Genomic DNA, 24,805 nt, shown 5'->3' on the forward strand with positions numbered 1-24,805 from the left:
CTTTTATGCTACTTTTACAGGTATACAACTCAGCGTCAAACATTTTATTACTTGGCAAATGCTATCTGTTAGCATGCTAACTTTAGTAGGCTTCAGCCATATATTTAGGTACTTGATGTATTCTAACATTAGCATACTAACTTTCCAAACATATTATTCAGGTATGCATCACGCAGTGATATATTTTGGTACTTGACGCATGTTACAGTTAGTATTTTAGCCTGTTGACATTAGCATGATAGCTTTTTTTTTTTTTGAAAATTTACACCACAGTGTAATATATTTTGGTATTTCACTGATGCTAACGGTAAGCATAATAGTGTTAGCATTCTACTGTTAACATGCTAGCTTTTTTTGATCATTTAGCTCATATTTTTTGTTACATGACGCTATCAGACCAGTGTGCTAACTGTCAGAATTTCAGGTGGGCTTTGACTCGTCAACATCCACACAAAATTTTTATATTAGCATGTTGGCTTTTTTGCTACTTTTACAAGTATACACCACAGCATTAAATATTGTATTACTTGACAAATGCTACCTGTTAGCATGCTAACAATTCAGTCGTATTTTTTGGTACTTGATGTATTCTAACATTAGCATACTAACTTTCTAAACGTTTTATTCAGGTATGCATCACAGATTGATGTATTTTGGTACTTGACGCATGTTACTGTTAGTATTTTAGTGTATTAACATTAGCATGCTACCTTTTTTATCTAATTTACACCAGCTAGAAGCTGACAGAAGCATTTAGATACAATTACAAATAGTTAGAAGCCTTTAGTACCAATTAGAAGTAGTTAGAAGCCTATAGTACCAATTAAAAGTAGTTAGAAGCCTTTAGAACATAGGAGTAGTTAGAAGCCTAGAAGTAGATAGAAGCCTTTAGTACCAATTAGAAGTAGTTAGAAGCCTTTACAACGTAAAAGTAGTTAAAAGCCTTCAGAACTTTGAAGTAGTTAGAAGCCTTTAGAACTTGGAAGTAGTTAGAACCCTTTAGAACCAGTTAGAAGCTGCCAGGAGCAGCTAGAACCCTTTAGAACATTTAGAAGCCATTAAACCATTTACAAGCAGTTACAAAGGCAGTTAGAAGCCATTATAACCAATTAAAAGCAGTTACAAAGGCAGTTAGAAGCCATTATAACCTAAGAAGCTAACAAAAGCCTGTAATCCCAGTTAAAATCCGCTACAGCGAGTAAGAACCAGTTCGAAGGCGACAGAAGCATTTAGAACCAATTAGAAGTAGTTAGGAGTCTTTAGAACCAGCTAAAAGCCATTAGAAGCTTTTAGAAGCAATTAGAAGTAGTTAGTCGTTTTTGGAACGTAGAAGTACTTAGAAGCCTTTAGAACTTATAAGACGCTAGAAGCCTTTAGAACCTAGTAGAGGTTAGAAGCCTATACACCTTAGAAGTAGTTAGAAGCTTTCCGAACCAGTTAGAAGCTGACATGAGCAGCTAGAACCCTTTAGAACATTTAAAAGCCATTAGAAGCAGTTACAAAAGCAGAAGCTGACAGAAGCCTATAGGAACTGTTGAAACTCATTAGAGCGAATAAGAATCAGTTAGAAGCTGACAGAATTAAGAACCAATTAGAAGCATTTAGAAGCCAAAAGAACCAGTTAAAAGCCATTAGAAGTAGTTCAAAGCACTTAGAACCTACTAAAAGCCTATATGATCAGTTAGAAGCTGGCAGAAGCAATTAAATACTATTAGAAGTAGTTAGAAGCCTTTAGAACCAATTAGAAGTAGTTACAAAAGCAGTTAGAAGCCTTCAGGACCAGTTAAAAGCCTACAGAACCAGTTCGAAGGCGACAGAAGCATTTAGAACCAAATAGAAGCAGTTAAAAGCCTTCAGAGCCAATTAGAAGCTGACAGAGGCCAATAAAATCACTAAAAAGCAGTTAGAGCCATTAAAAAGCAGTAAAAAGCTGAAAGAAGCAGCTAGATGTCGCTTACCTTTCTTGGCTTTTTTCTCCTTGGCTGTAAAAGCGTAACAGCTGATGATTGATTTTTGTATTAGCTCAGTTACAATACATTATATTATTATATATTATATTATACTATACTATTATGTAATATATATATGTATACGTATATGTATATATATATATATATATATATATATATATATATATATATATATATATATATATATATATATATAATAATTCATTATATTATATTGAATTATATTATGTTATATTTTATTATATTATTTCATATCCATCCATCCATCCATCATCTTCCGCTTATCCGAGGTCGGGTCGCGGGGGCAGCAGCCTAAGCAGGGAAGCCCAGACTTCCCTATCTCCAGCCACTTCGTCTAGCTCTTCCCGGGGGATCCCGAGGCGTTCCCAGGCCAGCCGGGAGACATAGTCTTCCCAACGTGTCCTGGGTCTTCCCCGTGGCCTCCTACCAGCTGGACGTGCCATAAACACATCCCTAGGGAGGCGTTCGGGTGGCATCCTGACCAGATGCCCGAACCACTTCATCTGGCTCCTCTCGATGTGGAGGAGCAGCGGCTTTACGTTGAGTTCCTCCCGGATGGCAGAGCTTCTCACCCTATCTCTAAGGGAGAGCCCCGCCACCCGGCGGAGGAAACTCATTTCGGCCGCTTGTACCCGTGATCTTATCCTTTCGGTCATGACCCAAAGCTCATGACCATAGGTGAGGATGGGAACGTAGATCGACCGGTAAATTGAGAGCTTTGCCTTCCGGCTCAGCTCCTTCTTCACCACAACGGATCGATACAACGTCCGCATTACTGAAGACGCCGCACCGATCCGCCTGTCGATCTCACGATCCACTCTTCCCCCACTCGTGAACAAGACTCCTAGGTACTTGAACTCCTCCACTTGGGGCAGGGTCCCCTCCCCAACCCGGAGATGGCACTCCACCCTTTTCCGGGCGAGAACCATGGACTCGGACTTGGAGGTGCTGATTCTCATTCCGGTCGCTTCACACTCGGCTGCGAACCGATCCAGTGAGAGCTGAAGATCCCGGCCAGATGAAGCCATCAGGACTACATCATCTGCAAAAAGCAGAGACCTAATCCCGTGGCCACCAAACCGGAACCCCTCAACGCCTTGGCTGCGCCTAGAAATTCTGTCCATAAAAGTTATGAACAGAATCGGTGACAAAGGACAGCCTTGGCGGAGTCCAACCCTCACTGGAAACGTGTCCGACTTACTGCCAGCAATGCGGACCAAGCTCTGACACTTATCATTTCATATCATATTGACATATATTATATGGTATTATATAATATTATAATATGTTATATTACATTATATCATATCGTATTATTTAAATTTTTTATATTATACTATATTTTATTATATCATTTGATATTATATTCTAATATATTATAATATATGATATTATATCATATCATATTATATTATTTTATTATATTATAACGGTATATTATATCATATCATAATAACTTACAATATATTGTATCATAATATCTTATATCAAATGACATGAAATTTATACTATAATATGTTATATTACATTATCATATCATATCTTATTATTATAATATATTATATAATAATATATCATATCATACAATATAATACAGTATATTATATAATATGATTTAAAATGATATTATAATATATTATATCATTATGTAAATATTGTTATTATGAGGTATGCCGACAACAAACAAGACGTACCTTTCTTGTCTTTCTTCCTCTTCTTGAGCTCCTCTTTCCTTTTGCTCCTCTTCTTCTTCTCCTTCTCCGCCTTGTCCTCGTCGCCGCCCTCGCCGTCCTCGCCGGCGCCCAGCAGGGCAAAGATGATGCCCGTCTGAGAGTTGACCCCCACCGCCGTCACCACCATCTTGCCCGAGCCCTCCATCACGTGCGTGCCTGCGGGCGCCCCACAACATGTGTTTGTCTGTTAGGTACTTCCTGGTTTATTGGGCCAAAAACTACCCAGCAATAGGGTACCAAAAAGTATGCAGCAGAAGGGTACCAAAAAATTATCCAACAAAAGGCTTATCGAAAAATAACCAGCAGTAGAGTACCAAAAAAAGTACCCAACAGAAGGCTACTGTCACGCCAAATTTCTTCCCCCCTACAAAAACCTCAATCCCCCCATTTACTTCCGGGGTCATGTTCCCTCTTACGTCACACATGTTTCCTTTTATGTCACACTTCGGCTTTGACTGGCTGTCGCTGGAAGGATACTTTGCTGCTAGAGTCTGAAGAACTCGATTAACACGATAAAAAAAATCTCTATTCCTTCTCATTTGTCATTTGCAAATAGTCCTCAAGTTAATTTGTCCGATTAATACAGACGTTTTGTTAACGCTGTGTTATAAAAATATAACGCTATATTATAAAAATACAGACGTTTTGTTAACGCTATATTATAAAAAATAAAAAAAAATATTTAAAATGTTTTTTTTACAAACACAAGCTATGAGATGACATGAGAGGAAACGTGAGGAAACATGACCCCAGTAGTAGGGTACCAAAAAGTACACTGCAGTAGGGTACCAAAAAGTACCCGGCAAGAGGGTACTACAAAAGTACGATGCAGTAGGGTGCCAAAAATTTTTGCAGCAAAGGGTACCAAAAAAGTACCTAGCAATAGGGTACCAAAAAAGTACCCAGAAGAAAGTACTAAAAAAGTACATTGCAGTAGGGTACCAAAAAGTACCTAGCAGTAGGGTACCAAAAAGTACCCAGCAACAGGGTACTAAAAAAGAACGATGCAGTAGGGTGCCAAAGAATTTTGCAGCAGAGGGTACCAAAAAAGTACCTAGCAATGGGTACCTAAAAAGTACCCAGAAGAAAGTACTAAAAAAGTACATTGCAGTAGGGTACCAAAAAAGTACCCACTGATGGGATACTAAAAAGTACTCAGCAATAGGGTACCAAAAACATACACAGCAGGAAGGTACTAAAAAGTACACTGCAGTAGGCTACCAAAAAGTACACACAAATGGGGTACCAGTGCGATCGGTGCAAAGATGGAGGTGTAATGATGGAGGTCTAGATGGAGGTTTAGATGGAGGTGTGAAGATGGAAGTGTAGAGATGTCGGTGTAGATGGAGGTGTAAAGATGGCGAAGTAGAGATGGAGGTGTAAAGATGGACGTATAAAGATGGAGGTGTAAAGATGGAGGTCTAGATGGAGGTTTAGATGGAGGTGTAAAGATGGAGGTGAAGAGATGACGGTGTAGATGGAGGTGTAAAGATGGCGAAGTAGAGAGGGAGGTGTAAAGATGGCGGTATAGAGATGGAGGTGTAGAGATGGAGGTGTAAAGATGGAAGTGTAGAGATGGAGGTATAAATATGGAGGTGTAGAGATGGAGGTGTAAAGATGGAAGTGTAGAGATGGAGGTATAAATATGGAGGTGTAGAGATGGAGGTGTAGAGATGGAGGTGTGGAGATGGAGGTGTGGAGATGGAGGTGTAAAGATGGAAGTATAAATATGGAGGTGTAGAGATGGAGGTGTAGAGATGGAGGTGTGGAGATGGAGGTGTAAAGATGGAGGTCTAGATGGAGATGTAAAGATGGAGGTGTAGAGATGGAGGTATAAATATGGAGGTGGAGAGATGGAGGTGTAAAGATGGAGGTGTAAAGATGGAGGTATAAATATGGAGGTGTAGAGATGGAGGTGTAGAGATGGAGGTGTAAAGATGGAAGTGTAGAGATGGAGGTATAAATATGGAGGTGTAGAGATGGAGGTGTAGAGATGGAGGTGTGGAGATGGAGGTATAAATATGGAGGTGGAGAGATGGAGGTGTAAAGATGGAGGTGTAGAGATGGAGGTGTGGAGATGGAGGTGTAAAGATGGAGGTGTAAAGATGAAGGTGTAGAGATGGAGGTGTAAAGATGGAAGTGTAGAGATGGAGGTGTAAAGATGGAAGTGTAGAGATGGAGGTATAAATATGGAGGTGTAAAGATGGAGGTGTAAAGATGAAGGTGTAGAGATGGAGGTGTAAAGATGGAAGTGTAGAGATGGAGGTGTAAAGATGGAAGTGTAGAGATGGAGGTATAAATATGGAGGTGTAGAGATGGAGGTATAAATATGGAGGTGTAGAGATGGAGGTGTAAAGATGGAGGTGTGGAGATGGAAGTGTAAAGATGGAGGTATAAATATGGAGGTGTAGAGATGGAGGTATAAATATGGAGGTGTAGAGATGGAGGTGTAAAGATGGAGGTGTGGAGATGGAAGTGTAAAGATGGAGGTATAAATATGGAGGTGTAGAGATGGAGGTATAAATATGGAGGTGTAGAGATGGAGGTGTAAAGATGGAGGTGTGGAGATGGAAGTGTAAAGATGGAGGTATAAATATGGAGGTGTAAAGATGGAGGTATAAAGATGGAGGTGTAGAGATGACGGTGTAGATGGAGGTGTAAAGATGGAGGTGTAAAGATGGCGAAGTAGAGATGGAGGTGTAAAGATGGCGGTATAGAGATGGAGGTGTAGAGATGGAGGTGTAGATGGAGGTGTAAAGATGGCGAAGTAGAGATGGAGGTGTAAAGATGGCGGTATAGAGATGGAGGTGTAGAGATGGAGGTGTGGAGATCGAGGCGTAAAGATGGAGGTATAAATATGGAGGTGTAGAGATGGAGGTGTAAAGAGGTGAGTTGGGGGGAAAACAAAAGATGGAGTGGAGCACCTGACAGCAACATAGGATCTTTGTCCTGATTCTTCTTCACGTGATCCGACTCTCCCGTCAGCGAGCTCTCGTCGATCTTCAGGTCGTTGCCTTGGATCAGGATGCCGTCAGCGGGGAGCAGATCACCTGGAAGGACAGGTGGTGCATAAGACACACACACACACACACACACACACACACACACACACACACACACGCACACACACACACACACACACACACACACACACACGCTCACCGTATTTGACCTGGGCGATGTCGCCGACCACAATGTCGGCCACGTTGATGTGGGTCAGCTGACCCGCCCTGACCACAGAGAACTTCTGCTCCTGCTCGATGCGAGTCTGCAGACCACGGAACTGTTTCTCTTTGCTCCAGTCGTTGAAGGCGGTCACCAGGACCACACACACCACCGATAACAGGATGGCCGCGCCCTCGATCCAGCCCGCCTCCGCCTCGCCCTCCTCGCCCCCGCCGCCCGCCGCCTTGCCGCAACCTGACCCCAGATTACAAAACCTCCTTTATTCAGACTTTACTGGGACAGAAATACTGTTTATAATCAACACAGAGTGACCCCAATAATACATCCAAAGTGTTGATGAATAATAACCCACTTTATTAGGTACACACTCCTTTATAATGTATTATAATATTCACTCATTCATTTTATTATTTGTATGGTAGTTTGTGTAGTTTATAGTTGGAGAGTCAAAATAAAATACAACAAAAAATCATTAAAATGTTCTAAATTAATCATAAAACATTACCATAAATGTATCATTATTATAGCATTTATAGTTTGTGTACTTTGTTGGAGAGTCAGAATAAAATACATCAAAATATAATTGAATTAAATGAAATTAATCATATAAATTCAGCATTAGTTTATCATTATAGCATTTATAGTTTGTGTAGTTTTTTGGAGAGTCAGAATAAAATACAACAAAATATCCTTAAATGTAATGATATTATTCATATAAATTTATCATTAATTTATTATATTATAATATTCACTCATCCATTTTATTATTTGTATTGTAGTTTGTGTAGTTTGTTGGAGAGTCAAAATAAAATACAGCAAATTATCATTACATTTAATGAAATGATTTATATAAATGTATCATTACTTTATCATTATTAATGCATTTATAGTTTGTGTAGTTTGTTGGAGAGTCAAAATAAAATGCAACAAAATATTAAAATTAAACAAATTAATCATAAAAAATAGCATTAATTTATCATTATTAAAGCATCTATAGTTTGTTTAGTTTGTTGGAGAGTCAGAATAAAATACAGCAAAATATAATTGTATTTAACTAAACTAATCATATACATTTAGCATTAGTTTATCATTAAAGCATTTATAGTTTGTATAGTTTGTTGGAGAGTCAAAATAAAATACAGCAAATTATCATTACATTTAATTAAATTATTCATATAAATGTATCATTAATTTATCATTATTAATGCATTTATAGTTTGTGTAGTTTGTTGAAGAGTTAAAATAAAATACAACAAAATATCATTAAATGTATCTAAATTAATTATATACATTTTGCATTAATTTATCATTATAGCATTTATAGTTTGTGTAATTTGTTGGAGAGTCAAAATAAAATACAAACAAAATATCCTTAAATGTAATTAAATTATTCATATAAATTTATCATTAATTTATTATTACTATAGCATTTATAGTTTGTGTAGTTTGTTGGAGAGTCCAAATAAAATACGGCAAAATATAATTACATTTAATCAAATTATTCATATCAATATATCATTATTATAGCATTCATAGATTGTGTAGTTTGTTCGAGAGTCAAAATTGAATACAACAAAATATCATATAGCTTACTGCAATTATTCATATAAATTGATCATTATTGTGTTTCTAGTTTGTGTAGTTTGTTGGAGAGTAAAAATAAAATACAGCAAAATATCATTAAATGTAATTAAATTAATTATATACATTTTGCATTAATTTATCATTATAGCATTTATAGTTTGTGTAATTTGTTGGAGAGTCAGAATAAAATACAAACAAAAATGTAATTAAATTATTAATATAAATGTATCATTAATTTATTATTAAAATAGCATTTATAGTTTGTGTAGTTTGTTGGAGAGTCAAAATAAAATACGGCAAAATATCTTTCAATTGAATTAAATTATTTGTATAAATGTATCATTCATTTATCATTATTATAGCATTTATAGTTTGTGTAGTTTGTTAGAGAGTCAGAATAAAATACAACAAAATATCCTTAAATTTAATTACATTATTCATATACATTTATCATTAATTTATTATTAAAATAGCATTTATAGTTTGTGTAGTTTGTTGGAGAGTCAAAATAAAATATGGCAAAATATCATTAAATTTAATTAAATTATTAATATAAATATATCATTATTTTATCATTATTATTGCATTTATAGTTTATGTAGTTTGTTGGAGAGTCAAAATAAAATACAACAAAATATCCTTAAATTTAATTACATTATTCATATACATTTATCATGAATTTATTATTATTATAGCATTTAAAGTTTGTGTAGTTTGTTGGAGAGTCAAAATAAAATACGGCAAAAATATCATTAGATTTAATTAAATTATTAATATAAATATATCATTAATTTATTATTATTATAGCATTTGTAGTTTGTGTAGTTTGTTAGAGAGTCAAAATAAAATACGGCAAAATATCATTACATTTAATTAAATTATTCATATAAACATATCATTAATTTATCATTATTATAGGGGGGGTAGGGGGGTGAGAGGTCAGAGGTCAGAGGCGACTCACTCACTCTGTCTGTCCACGTCTGGCGGTCTGTAGAAAGAAAGGCCAAGAGAGACGACGGCGGCCACTTCCAGGATGATGAGCGTCACATCCTGCAGCGCCTCCCACACTAACTGCACAAAGGTTTTTGGCTTTTTGGGGGGGATGATGTTCTGTCCGAACACCTGCTTCCTTCTGTCCAGGTCCTCCCACGTTCCATCCACACCTGCAACACATCATCACCATCATTACAATAACATCTTCCTACTGACAGGTTGGTTAGGTGAGACTTTTTCCTCTGTGTTTGTTTCATTTCCTGTCAGCGCTCTTATTTTGGTTCTGTTTCCTGCTTGTCTCCCTGAAAGCTGTTTCCCCTCACCTGCAGCTGATTGGCTGCCTGGCCACACCAGATCACATGAAGAAGAGTCAGGACAAAGATCCGATGTTGCTGTCAGGTGCTCCACTCCATCTTTTTTTCCCCAACTAACCTTTTTACACCTCCATCTTCACACCTCCATCTCTCCACCTCCATCTTTACACTTCCATCATACACCTCTATCTCTACACCTCCATTTCGACACCTCCATCTTTACACCTCTGTCTTTACACCTCCATCTCCACACCTCCATTTCTACACCTCCATCTATACACCGCCATCATTATACCTCCATCTTTACACCTCCATCTCTCCACCTCCATCTTTACACCTCCATCTCACACCTCCATCTTTACACCTCCAATTCTCCACCTCCACCTTTACACCCCCGTCTTTACACTTCCATCTCTACACCTCCATCTTCACAACTCCACCTCTACACCTCCATCTCTACACCTCCATCTCAACACTTCCATTTTTACACCTCCATCTTTAGACCTCCATTCTCTACACCTCCATCATTACACCTCCAACTTTAAACCTCCATTTTTACAACTCCATCCCTACACCTCCATCTTTACACCTCCATCTCCACACCTCCACCTCTACACAATCTATACACCTCCATCTACACACCTCCATCTCTACAGCTCCATTTCTACACCTCCATCTTTACACCTCCATCTCTACACCGCCATCATTATACCTCCATCTTTACACCTCCATCTCTCCACCTCCATCTTTACACCTCTATCTCACACCTCCATCTTTACACCTCCATCTCTCCACCTCCATCTTTACACCTCCATATTTACATCTCCATCTCTACACCTCCAATTCTCCACCTCCACCTTTACACCCCCGTCTTTACACCTCCATCTCACACCTCCATCGCTACACCTCCATCTTCACAACTCCACCTCTACTCCTCCATCTCTACACCTCCATCTCCACACTTCCATATTTACACCTCCATCTTTAGACCTCCATTCTCTACACCTCCATCTCTACACCTCCATCATTACACCTCCAACTTAAAACCTCCATCTTTACAACTCCATCTCTACACCTCCATCTTTACACCTCCATCTACACACCTCCATCTCTACAGCTCCGTCTCTCCACCTCTATCTTTGCACCTCCATCTCCATACCTCAATCTTTACACCTCCATCTTTACACCTCCATCTCTACACCTCCATCTCCACACCTCCATCTCCAAACCTCCATCTCTACACCTCCATCTTTACACCTCCATCTCGACACCTCCATCTCTACACCTCCATCTTTACACCTCCATGTCACACCTCCATCTTTACACCTCCATCTGTACACCTCCATCTTTACACCTGTGTCACACCTCCATCTTTGCACCTCCATCTCACACCTCTGTCTTTACACCTCCATCTTTACACCACCATCTCCACACCTCCATCTTTACACCTTCATCTCACATCTCTGTCTTTACACCTCCATCTTTACACCTCCATCTCACACCTCCATCTTTACACCTCCATATCTCCATCTTTACACCACCATCTTTACACCTCCATCTCACACCTCTGTCTTTACACTTCCATCTTTACACCTCCATCTCTACAGCTCCATCTCTACACCTCCAACTTCACATCTCCATCTCTACACCTCCATCTCCACACCTCCATCTTTATACCTCCAACTCTACACCTCCAACTTTACATCTCCATCTCTACACCTCCATCTTTACATCTCCATATCCACACTTCCATCATTATACCTCCATCTTTACACCTCCATCTCTCCACCTCCATCTTTACACCTCCATATTTACATCTCCATCTCTACACCTCCAATTCTCCGCCTCTACACCCCCGTCTTTAAACCTCCATCTTCACAACTCCACCGCTACACCTCCATCTCCACACTTCCATCTCTACACCTCCATCTTTAGAACTCCATTCTCTACACCTCCATCTCTACACCTCCATCATTACACCTCCAACTTAAAACCTCCATCTTTACAACTCCATCTCTACACCTCCATCTTTACACCTCCAACTTTAAACCTCCATTTTTACAACTCCATCTCTACACCTCCATCTACACACCTCCATCTCTACAGCTCCGTCTCTCCACCTCTATCTTTGCACCTCCATCTCCATACCTCAATCTTTACACCTCCATCTTTACACCTCCATCTCTACACCTCCATCTTTACAACTCCATCTCGACACCTCCATCTCTACACCTCCATCTTTACACCTCCATGTCACACCTCCATCTTTACACCTCCATCTGTACACCTCCATCTTTACACCTCTGTGTCACACCTCCATCTTTGCACCTCAATATCTCCATCTTTACACCACCATCTCCACACCTCCATCTTTACACCTTCATCTCACACCTCTGTCTTTACACCTCCATCTTTACACCTCCATCTCACACCTCCATCTTTACACCTCCATATCTCCATCTTTACACCACCATCTTTACACCTCCATCTCACACCTCTGTCTTTACACCTCCATCTCACACCTCTGTCTTTACACCCCATCTCTACACCTCCATCTCCACACCTCCATCTCTACACCTCCAACTTCACATCTCCATCTCTACACCTCCATCTCCACACCTCCATCTTTATAGCTCCAACTCTTCACCTCCAACTTTACATCTCCATCTCTACACCTCCATCTTTACACATCCATCTCACACCTCCATCTTTACACCTCCATCTTTACACCTCCATCTCTACACACATCTCCAGCTTTTCACCCCCATCTCCACACCTCCATCTCCATCTTTACAGCTCCATCTTTACACCTCCATCTCTACACCTCCATCTCCACACCTCCATCTTTACACCTCCATCTCTACACCTCCATCTCCACACCTACATCTTTACACCTCCATCTCTACACCTCCACCTCCACACCTCCATCTCTACACCTCCATCTTTACATCTCGATCTCTACACCTCCATCTTTACACCTCCATCTTTACATCTCCATCTCTACACCTTCTTCTCTACACCTCCATCTTTACACCTCCATCTCCACACCTCCATCTTTACACCTCCATCTTTACACCTCCATCTTTACACCTCCATCTTTACACGTCCATCTGTACACCTCCATTTCTACACCTCCAGCTTTACATCTCCATATCTGTTAGAATTATTGTATCTAAGTTATCACAAAATGTTGTGTTTCAATGTGTTCCCGGCGAGCAGACAAATGCTGTCATTGATCCTACCAAACAAAAGGCTTGTAAAACGCCACTGTGTAGGATGGGAAGCAACATGAAGGTGTTCGGTTTCTTTCTCCTATTATAATCCACAAAAAGACGTTGTCTTGACCCAAGAACTACAAAGCGAAGAGGAAAAAGGACCCGACTCCCCTCCAGGGACTTTGTCTTTGAACTCTTTTACGACCTTTTCTTTAACCAAACTTTTTTTAACTGTATGTAATAAACAGCGATGGCTGTTTATGACCCCAAACAGGTCTTGCCATGTAATCAGGGAAAGTCCAAATAAAAGAGGAGGCCTACAATCTTTTGCCAGAGCGTGATGGAGATTGTACAAGAGTACAGCCCATACGTCTCTCCTCAATTGAGCTAAATTTAATTATGTCTCTGTTTAATTCCTTGCTTCTTGTCTGGTTTAATAGATGTCATCAGTGTTTGAACCTGACAACATCTACTCCCCAAACCTCGTTGTTCCAACTTCCACACACTCCACTCAACCATTTCAGTTCCGCTCACACTTATCGGCAGCTTGCACACAGAAAATTTACACACGCAATACTTATCGCAATTGCAAATTGTATACATGAACTTTATTATTGATACTCAACTCAGTGACTTCACACCAAGGAAGGAAGTACATTGATTTTTCATCATACTGCTGACATTTTAGCACCCTGTGGCATCTGTGGAGGTGTTTACTTACCACGCACACACACACACACGCACACACGCACACACACGCACACACACACACACACACACTGAATTAATAATGAGGGTGGGCAAATGTCATTGGACATAAGCAAGCTATAACACAAAAAAACATCCTCCACCTCAGGGTAAGCACAGTTTGCAAAAAGTCAAAGTAAGAGCACTAAGGTACGTTGCTCTACCAACATTTTGGTACCAATCCCAGCAGGCACAAGACATTGAAACAACGTTGAGAATTTGTTGAATTAGGTCCTGACGTTGAGCAACTCAAACATAACGTTGAAACAACATGCTATTTGATGATGTCGGATTCTGACGTTGATTTGACCATTCAAATTTGGTCATTCACAACTATTATTCTACGACATTATTACATAATTGAAACAACATGCTTTTTGACGACGTTTAATCAATGTTGGATTCTGACGTTGATTTGACCATTGAATTTTGGTCATTTTTCCAACCAATATTGTACAACACAAATACAACGTTGAAACAACATGCTTTTTGACGACGTTTATTCAATGTCGGGTTGTGACGTTCATTTTGTCCATTGAATTTTGGTCATTTTTCCAACCAATATTCTACAACATTAATACATCGTGGAAGAAACAACATTTTTTTTGACGACGTTTAATCAATGACGGGTTATGATGTTGATTTGACAATTGAAATTTGGTTATTTTTCCAACCAATATTCTACAACATTATTACATCATTGAAACAACATGCTTTTTGACGACGTTTAATCAATGACGGATTCTGACGTTGATTTGACCATTGAATGTTGGTCATTTTCGAACCAGTATTCTACAACACAAATACAACGTTGAAACAAAATTCCTTTTGACAACGTTTAATTAATGTCGGTTTGTGACGTTGATTTGACCATTGAAATTTCGTCATTTTTCCAACCAATCTTCTACAACACAAATACAACGTTGAAACAACATGCTTTTTGACGACGTTTATTCAATGTCGGGTTGTGACGTTCATTTTGTCCATTGAATTTTGGTAATTTTTCCAACCATTATTCTACAACATTATTACATCATTGAAACAACATGCTTTTTGACGACGTTTAATAAATTTTGGATTGTGACGTTGATTTGACCATTGAATTTTGGTCATTTTTGAACCAGTATTCTACAACACATATAAAACGTTGAAACATAATTCCTTTTGACAACGTTTAATTAATGTCGGGTTGTGACGTTGAAATGAAAACCATTGAAATTTGGTTATTTTTCTAACCAATATTCTACAACACAAATGCAACGTTGAAACAACTTGCTTTTTGACGACGTTTAATCAATGTTGGATTCTGACCTTGATTTGACCATTGAATTTTGGTCATTTTCGAACCAGTTTTCTACAACACGAATACAACGTTGAAACAAAATTCCTTTTGACAAAGTTTAATTAATGTCGGGTTGTGACGTTGAAATGAAAACCATTGAAATTTGGTTATTTTTCTAACCAATATTCTACAACACAAATGCAACGTTGAAACAACTTGCTTTTTGACGACGTTTAATCAATGTTGGATTCTGACCTTGATTTGACCATTGAATTTTGGTCATTTTCGAACCAGTTTTCTACAACACGAATACAACGTTGAAACAAAATTCCTTTTGACAAAGTTTAATTAATGTCGGGTTGTGACATTGAAATGAAAACTATTGAAATTTGGTCATTTTTCTAACCAATATTCTACAACACAAATGCAACGTTGAAACAACTTGCTTTTTGACGACGTTTAATCAATGTTGGATTCTGACCTTTATTTGACCATTGAATTTTGCTCATTTTCGAACCAGTATTCTACAACACAAATACAACGTTGAAACAAAATTCCTTTTGACAAAGTTTAATTAATGTCGGGTTGTGACGTTGAAATGAAAACTATTGAAATTTGGTCATTTTTCTAACCAATATTCTACAACACAAATGCAACGTTGAAACAACATGCTTTTTGACAATGTTTATTCGATGTCGGGTTGTGACATTCATTTTGTCCATTGAATTTTGGTAATTTTTCCAACCAATATTCTACAACATTAATTTCATCGTTGAAGAAACAACATGCTTTTTGACGATGTTTAATCAATGACGGGTTGTGACGTTGATTTGACCTTTGAAATGTGGTTATTATTCCAACCAATATTCTACAACATTATTACATCATTGAAACAACATGCTTTTTGACGACGTTCAATCAATGTTGGATTCTGACGTTAATTTGACCATTGAATTTCAGTCATTTTTGAACCAGTATTCTACAACAAAAATACAACCTTGAAACGTTTAATTAATGTGTGGTTGTGACGTTGATTTGACCATTGAAATTTTGTCCTTTTTCCAACCAATCTTCTACAAAACAAATACAACGTTGAAACAACATGCTTTTTGACGACGTTTAATTAATGTCAGGTTGTGACGTTTATTTGACATCTGAATTTTGGCCATTTTTCCAACCAATATTATACAACACAAATACAATGTTGAAACAACATTCTTTTTGACGACATTTAATCAATGTTGTGTTGTGAAGTTGATTTGACCATTGAAATTTGGTCATTTCCCAACTATCAATCTACAACATTATTACATAATTGAAACTACATGAAACTACATGAAACTCCTCTCTGAGCTGCAACCTTATCGTGGTAGAGGAGTTTGCGTGTCCCAATGATCCTAGGAGCTATGTTGTCCGGCGGCATAAAGCCCCCTGGTAGGGTCTCCCAAGGCAAACAGGTTCTAGGTGAGGGATCAGACAAAGAGCAGCTCGAAGACCTTTATGAAGAAGAAACATCATGGACCCAGATTTCCCTCGCCCGGACGCGGGTCACCGGGGCCCCCCCTCTGGAGCCAGGCCCGGAGGTGGGGCACGATGGCGAGCGCCTGGTGGCCGGGCCTGTTCCCATGGGGCCCGGCCGGGCACAGCCCGAAGAGGCAACGTGGGTCACCCCTCCAATGGGCTCACCACCCATAGCAGGGGCCATAGAGGTCGGGTGCATTGTGAGCTGGGCGACAGCCGAAGGCAGGGCACTTGGCGGTCCGATCCTCGGCTACAGAAGCTAGCTCTTGGGACGTGGAACGTCACGTCACTGGGGGGGAAAGAGCCTGAGCTAGTGCGCGAAGTCGAGAAATTCCGGCTGGATATAGTCGGACTCACTTCGACGCACAGCAAGGGCTCTGGAACCACTTCTCTCGAGAGGGATTGGACCCTCTTCCACTCTGGCGTTGCCGGCAGTGAGAGGCGACGGGCTGGGGTGGCAATTCTTGTTTCCCCCCGGCTCAAAGCCTGTACGTTGGAGTTCAACCCGGTGGACGAAAGGGTAGCCTCCCTCCGCCTTCGGGTGGGGGGACGGGTCCTGACTGTTGTTTGTGCTTACGCACCAAACAGCAGTTCAGAGTACCCACCCTTTTTGGAAGCGCTCGAGGGAGTACTGGAAAGTGCTCCCCCGGGTGATTCCCTTGTCCTACTGGGAGACTTCAACGCTCACGTTGGCAACGACAGTGAAACCTGGAGAGGCGTGATTGGGAAGAATGGCCGCCCGGATCTGAACCCGAGTGGTGTTTTGTTATTGGACTTTTGTGCTCGTCACAGTTTGTCCATAACAAACACCATGTTCAAACATAAGGGTGCCCATATGTGCACTTGGCACCAGGACACCCTAGGCCGCAGTTCCATGATCGACTTTGTAGTTGTGTCATCGGATTTGCGGCCTCATGTTATGGACACTCGGGTGAAGAGAGGGGCGGAGCTTTCTACCGATCACCACCTGGTGGTGAGTTGGCTGCGATGGTGGGGGAGGATGCCGGACAGACCTGGGAGGCCCAAACGCATTGTGAGGGTCTGCTGGGAACGTCTGGCAGAGTCTCCTGTCAGACAAAGTTTCAATTCCCACCTCCGGAAGAACTTTGAACATGTCACGAGGGAGGTGCTGGACATTGAGTCCGAGTGGACCATGTTCCGCACCTCTATTGTCGAGGCGGCAGATCGGAGCTGTGGCCGCAAGGTAGTTGGTGCCTGTCGGGGCGGCAATCCTAAAACCCCTTGGTGGACACCAGCGGTGAGGGATGCCGTCAAGCTGAAGAAGGAGTCCTATCGGGTCCTTTTGGCTCATAGGACTCCGGAGGCCGTGGACAGGTACCGACAGGCCAAGCGGTGTGCAGCTTCAGCGGTCGCGGAGGCAAAAACTCGGACATGGGAAGAGTTCGGGGAAGCCATGGAAAACGACTTCCGGACAGCTTCGAAGCGATTCTGGACCACCGCCCGCCGCCTCAGGAAGGGGAAGCAGTGCACTATCAACACCGTGTATGGTGCGGATGGTGTTCTGCTGACCTCGACTGCGGATGTTGTGGATAGGTGGAAGGAATACTTCGAAGACCTCCTCAATCCCACCAACACGTCTTCCTATGAGGAAGCAGTGCCTGGGGAATCTGTGGTGGACTCACCTATTTCTGGGGCTGAGGTCGCTGAGGTAGTTAAAAAGCTCCTCGGTGGCAAGGCCCCAGGGGTGGACGAGATCCGCCCGGAGTTCCTTAAGGCTCTGGATGCTGTGGGGCTGTCTTGGTTGACAAGACTTTGCAGCATCGCGTGGACATCGGGGGCGGTACCTCTGGATTGGCAGACCGGGGTGGTGGTTCCTCTCTTTAAGAAGGGGGACCGGAGGGTGTGTTCCAACTATCGTGGGATCACACTCCTCAGCCTTCCCGGTAAGGTTTATTCAGGTGTACTGGAGAGGAGGCTACGTCGGATAGTCGAACCTCGGATTCAGGAGGAACAGTGTGGTTTTCGTCCTGGTCGTGGAACTGTGGACCAGCTCTATACTCTCGGCAGGGTTCTTGAGGGTGCATGGGAGTTTGCCCAACCAGTCTACATGTGCTTTGTGGACTTGGAGAAGGCATTCGACCGTGTCCCTCGGGAAGTCCTGTGGGGAGTGCTCAGAGAGTATGGGGTATCGGACTGTCTTATTGCGGCGGTCCGTTCCCTGTACGATCAGTGCCAGAGCTTGGTCCGCATTGCCGGCAGTAAGTCGAACACATTTCCAGTGAGGGTTGGACTCCGCCAAGGCTGTCCTTTGTCACCGATTCTGTTCATAACTTTTATGGACAGAATTTCTAGGCGCAGTCAAGGCGTTGAGGGGTTCCGGTTTGGTAACCGCAGGATTAGGTCTCTGCTTTTTGCAGATGATGTGGTCCTGATGGCTTCATCTGACCGGGATCTTCAGCTCTCGCTGGATCGGTTCGCAGCCGAGTGTGAAGCGACCGGAATGAGAATCAGCACCTCCAAGTCCGAGTCCATGGTTCTCGCCCGGAAAAGGGTGGAGTGCCATCTCCGGGTTGGGGAGGAGACCATGCCCCAAGTGGAGGAGTTCAAGTACCTAGGAGTCTTGTTCACGAGTGAGGGAAGAGTGGATCGGGAGATCGACAGGCGGATCGGTGCGGCGTCTTCAGTAATGCGGACGTTGTACCGGTCCGTTGTGGTGAAGAAGGAGCTGAGCCGGAAGGCAAAGCTCTCAATTTACCGGTCGATCTACGTTCCCATCCTCACCTATGGTCATGAGCTTTGGGTCATGACCGAAAGGATAAGATCACGGGTACAAGCGGCCGAAATGAGTTTCCTCCGCCGTGTGGCGGGGCTCTCCCTTAGAGATAGGGTGAGAAGCTCTGCCATCCGGGAGGAACTCAAAGTAAAGCCGCTGCTCCTTCACATCGAGAGGAGCCAGATGAGGTGGTTCGGGCATCTGGTCAGGATGCCACCCGAACGCCTCCCTAGGGAGGTGTTTAGGGCACGTCCAACCGGTAGGAGGCCACGGGGAAGACCCAGGACACGTTGGGAAGACTATGTCTCCCGGCTGGCCTGGGAGCGCCTCGGGATCCCCCGGGAAGAGCTAGACGAAGTGGCTGGGGAGAGGGAAGTCTGGGTTTCCCTGCTTAGGCTGTTGCCCCCGCGACCCGACCTCGGATAAGCGGAAGATGATGGATGGATGGATGGATGAAACTACATGCTTTCTGACGACGTTTAATCAATGTTGGATTCTGACGTTGATTTGACCATTGAATTTTGGTCATTTTCGAACCAATATTAGAAATACAATGTTGAAACAGCAAGGCTTTTGACGACGTTTAATTAATTTCAGGTTGTGACGTTGATTTGATCATTGAATTTTGGTTATTTTCCAACCAATATTGTACAACACAAATACAACGTTAAAACTACATGCTTTTTGACAAAGTTTATTCAATGTCGGGTTGTGACGTTGAAATGAAAACCATTGAAATGTGGTCATTTTTCTAACCAATATTCTACAACACAAATGCAACGTTGAAAGAAACATGCTTTTTGACAACGTTTAATCAATGTCGGGTTGTGACGTTGATTTGACCATTGATATTTGGTTATTTTTCCATCCAATATTCTACAACACAAATACAACGTTGAAGCAACATGCTTTGTGACGACGTTTAATTAATGTCATGTTGTGACATTGATTCATTGACATTGAATTTTGGTCCTTTCCCAACCAATATTCTACAACAATAATACAACATTGAAAGAAACATGCTTTATTACAACGTTTAATCAATGTTGGATTCTCACCTTGATTTGACCATTGAAATTTAGTCATTTCATAACCAATATTCTACAACATTATTACATCATTGAAACAACATGCTTTTTGACGACCCTTAATCAATGTCAGATTCTGACGTTGATTTGAGCATTGAATATTGGTCATTTTCCAACCAATATTGTACAACACAAATACAACCTTGAAACAACATTGATTTTGACGACATTTAATCAGTGTCGGGTTGTGACGTTGATTTGACCATTGAAATTTGGTCATTTCCCAACTATTATTCTACAACGTTATTACATCATTGAAACAAAATGCTTTTTGACGACGTTTAATCAATGTTGGATTCTGATGTTGATTTGACCATTGAAATTCAGTCATTTTCCAACCAATATTGTACAACACAAATACAACGTTGAAACAACATAGCTTTTGACGTTTTTTTCAATGTCAGGTTGTGACGTTGATTTTGACAATTGAGATTTTGGTAATTTCCCAACCAACAAACTAAATCCAACGTTAGACATCAACGTTGTCTCTCTTTACAAATATTACTATTTTTATAAATTCACACGGATCCAACCATTTGTTTACATTCACCGCTAGCTTGATGTTAGCGGTTAGCTATTGTATCCTTATACGGTGAAGCAAGTTTAGCTATTCCTCGTCCTGCAGGGATGATACTTGTAAGAAACTCACTTTATTTGTCGCCACGGAGGCCAGAATTTTTTATTTAGAAGTAGCTAAAACACTGTAAACGGATATTAACCAGTAGATAAGTAATAGCTAGCCAACCGCTATGAGCTAGCTATGTTTTAATCCAATCCAATCCAATCCACTTTATTTATATAGCACATTTAAACAACAATAAAGTTTCCAAAGTGCTGCACAGCCATGTTAAAAACAATATTATGCTCCACCAATGACTGAATAAAACAAAAAATGAATAAAAATAAAACCGATAAAAACAATATAAAAACAAATATGATTAAAAACTATTTTAAAAGGTAAAATCAATTAAAACAGTAAAATAAAAATCAAATTGTATAAAAAACACAGAGGACAACAGAGAACAGAGGACCACACAACTCACGTAGTGTTAAAAGCCAAAGAATAAAAGTGGGTCTTAAGACGAGACTTAAAACACTCCACTGTGGAAGCAGTTTGAACATGGAGCGGCAGAGTGTTCCAGAGCTTAGGGCCGACCACAGAGAAGGTCCTGTCTCCCCTGGTCTTAAGTCTGGTCTTGGGCACCACGAGCTGGAGCTGGCTCTCGGACCTCAGAGCGCGCGCAGGGATGTAAATTTGGATGAGGTCCGAGATATATTGAGGTGCCAGTCCATGTAAAGATTTAAAAACAAACAGCAATGTTTTAAATTCAATTCTAAAATGAACAGGGAGCCAGTGCAAACTCTGAAGAATTGGGGTTATATGCTGGCGTTTCCTGGCCCCTGTTAAAAGTCTTGCTGCCGCGTTCTGGACTAACTGCAACCGGGAGAGAGCTTTTTGGCTAATGCCAGCATAAAGTGCATTGCAGTAGTCCAGGTTGACTTGAAATAAAAGCATGCACGACTTGTTCAAAAAGGTTAAAAGATAAAAACGGTTTAACCTTTACTAAAAGACGAAGGTGATAAAAACACGATTTTAAAACGCCATTGACTTGTTTGTCTAGTTTTCAAATCGCTGTCTATAGTGACGCCAAGGCTGGTGACTTTGGGACGCACATGATTTTGCAATGGTCCCAAGTCAGTAAGGGCCGGACCAAAAACAAAAATTTCCGTTTTTCCCTCATTCATTATTAAAAAATTCTGGGATAACCAAGCCTTGACGTCACATAGACAGTTAAGAAGCACCAGCTGATGAGCGCCAGCTTTATTGTTAGTTTTGACGCCAAAATACGTCCATTATCCCTCTTCTGTTTCCACACTGTTTCTGTTTGTAAGTTCTGTGTGTGAGGCGCAATAAAAAAAAAAATGACGGGTATATTTCAAATGCAGTTATAGCATCATTAGCTCTGCATACTTTTTTAGTAAAAGTCAGACCTTTGACATATGTTTTAAAAGTAACCATTTTAGAGTACTACATTGTCATAAACATAATACAGTCGCCTCAATTGAAAGTGTATATTATGAAATATTTATTTTATGGATGATTTTATGTATTCATGTACAATGTTTGTATGTTTTAAATGTGTTTGTCCTCATTTTACATTTGGGACCGAAATTAAATACAATTTCACTAAAATATTGCAATAAGATTTCTATAGGATCATATTATGAATGTATTTAACATAACATTACACTTTTCTAATAAATCCTCTGAGGACTACTCAGTCTGTAGGAAACGCTGCCTTCATGAACATTACGTAAAGTGGAGTTTGCCTCGGGAAGGTGAACCGGAAACGCAGGACCAACAGAAGCTTCCGGTGTCGGTCGACTTTGACCGTCGCACATCTACAGTCCTTCAGGCAGGACCAGAGTCCAGACTTAAGTGCCGGACCGGGTTTACTAATGAGGGACACGCCAGGGGGAGGAGCCTGTGAGTCATTGCTGGAAATAAGGTCAGGGGTAACTGATGTTGGACCATATTCCTTCTGTGTGCTGCAGGAACACAAGAGGTTGGGAGAGTGGCCATGCGCAACCCGAGGGTCCCTGGTTCAAATCCCACCTAGTACCAACCTCGTCACGTCCGTTGTGTCCTGAGCAAGACACTTCACCCTTGCTCCTGATGGGTGCCGGTTAGCGCCTTGCATGGCAGCTCGCGCCATCAGTGTGTGAATGGGTGAATGTGGAAATAGTGTCAAAGCGCTTTGAGTAACTTGAAGGTAGAAAAGCGCTATACAAGTATAACCCAAAAGAGTCTTTCTCGGACAGGAGAAACAACTAATGAGGTGACAGACCACATTAAATGATGTGGTGGGTCACATTATATGAGGTGACAGACCACAATAAATGAGGTGACAGACCACGTTAAATGATGTGGTGGGTCACATTAAATGATGTGACGGACCCCAATAAATTAAGTGACGGACCACGATAAATGGGGTGACAGACCACATTAAATGATGTGGTGGGTCACATTAAATGAGGTGACGGACCACAATACATTAAGTGACGGACCACGATAAATGAGGCGACAGACCACGTTAAATGATGTGGTGGGTCAAATTAAATGAGGTGACAGACCACATTAAATGATGTGGTGGGTCACATTAAATGAGGTGACGGACCACAATAAATTAAGTGACGGACCACGATAAATGAGGTCACAGACCACAATAAATGACGTGGTGGGTCACATTAAATGAGGTGACGGTCCACAATAAATGAAGTGACGGACCATGATAAATGAGGTGACAGACCACATTAAATTATGTGGTGGGTCACATTAAATGATGTGACGGTCCACAATAAATGAAGTGACGGACCACGATAAATGAGGTGACAGACCACATTAAATGACGTGGTGGGACACGTTAAATGAGGTGACGGACCACAGTAAATGAAGTGACGGACCACGATAAATGAGGTGACAGACCACATTAAATGATGAGGTGGCTCACATTAAATGAGGTGACGGACCACGATAAATGAAGTGACAGACCACATTAAATGAAGTGACAGACCACGTTAAATGAGGTGACGGACCACAATAAATGAGGTGATAGACCACGTTAAATGATGTGGTGGGTCACATTAAATGAGGTGACGGACCACAATAAATGAGGTGACGGACCACGATAAATGAGGGGATAGCTCACATTAAATGATGTGGTGGGTCACATTAAATGAGGTGACGGACCACAATAAATGAAGTGGTGGGTCACGTTAAATGAGGTGACAGACCACAATAAATGAAGTGACGGACCACGATAAATGAGGTGACAGACCACATTAAATGATGTTGTGGGTAACACTAAATGAGGTGACGGACCACAATAAATGAGGTGACGTACCACAATAAATGATGTGGTGGGTCACATTAAATGAGGTGACGGACCCCTATAAATGAAGTGATGGACCACGATAAATGAGGTGACAGACCACATTAAATGAGGTGACGGACCACGATAAATGAAGTGACGGACCACGATAAATGAGGTGACAGACCACATTAAATGATGTTGTGGGTCACATTAAATGAGGTGACGGACCACTATAAATGAAGTGACGGACTACGATAAATGAGGTGACGGACCACATTAAATGAAGTGACAGACCATGATAAATGATGTGGTGGGTCACATTAAATGAGGTGACGGACCCCTATAAATGAAGTGATGGACCACGATAAATGAGGTGACAGACCACATTAAATGAGGTGACGGACCACGATAAATGAGGTGACGGACCACGATAAATGAGGTGACAGACCACATTAAATGATGTTGTGGGTCACATTAAATGAGGTGACGGACCACTATAAATGAAGTGACGGACTACGATAAATGAGGTGACGGACCACATT

General features: G+C 41.2%; 1 protein-coding gene across 2 annotated transcripts in view; it reads right to left on the reverse strand.

Moving 5' to 3' along the window:
- LOC133549160 (plasma membrane calcium-transporting ATPase 1-like) overlaps window positions 1–24,805 on the reverse strand; it is a 58,436-nt gene that overhangs the window by 29,675 nt on the left and 3,956 nt on the right. Inside the window, exons 3-7 of one of the 2 annotated variants that reach the window (XM_061894323.1) lie at window positions 9,460–9,657; window positions 6,887–7,144; window positions 6,649–6,774; window positions 3,686–3,880; window positions 1,959–1,982 (exon numbers count right to left, since the gene is read on the reverse strand). In XM_061894323.1, the coding sequence (XP_061750307.1) occupies window positions 1,959–1,982; window positions 3,686–3,880; window positions 6,649–6,774; window positions 6,887–7,144; window positions 9,460–9,657 (801 nt within the window). The remainder of the gene's footprint in view (window positions 1–1,958; window positions 1,983–3,685; window positions 3,881–6,648; window positions 6,775–6,886; window positions 7,145–9,459; window positions 9,658–24,805) is intronic. The other variant, XM_061894324.1, reaches the window with a different exon arrangement.

Source organism: Nerophis ophidion, linkage group LG03 (genome assembly GCF_033978795.1).
Source record: "Nerophis ophidion isolate RoL-2023_Sa linkage group LG03, RoL_Noph_v1.0, whole genome shotgun sequence".
Lineage (NCBI taxonomy): Eukaryota > Metazoa > Chordata > Actinopteri > Syngnathiformes > Syngnathidae > Nerophis > Nerophis ophidion.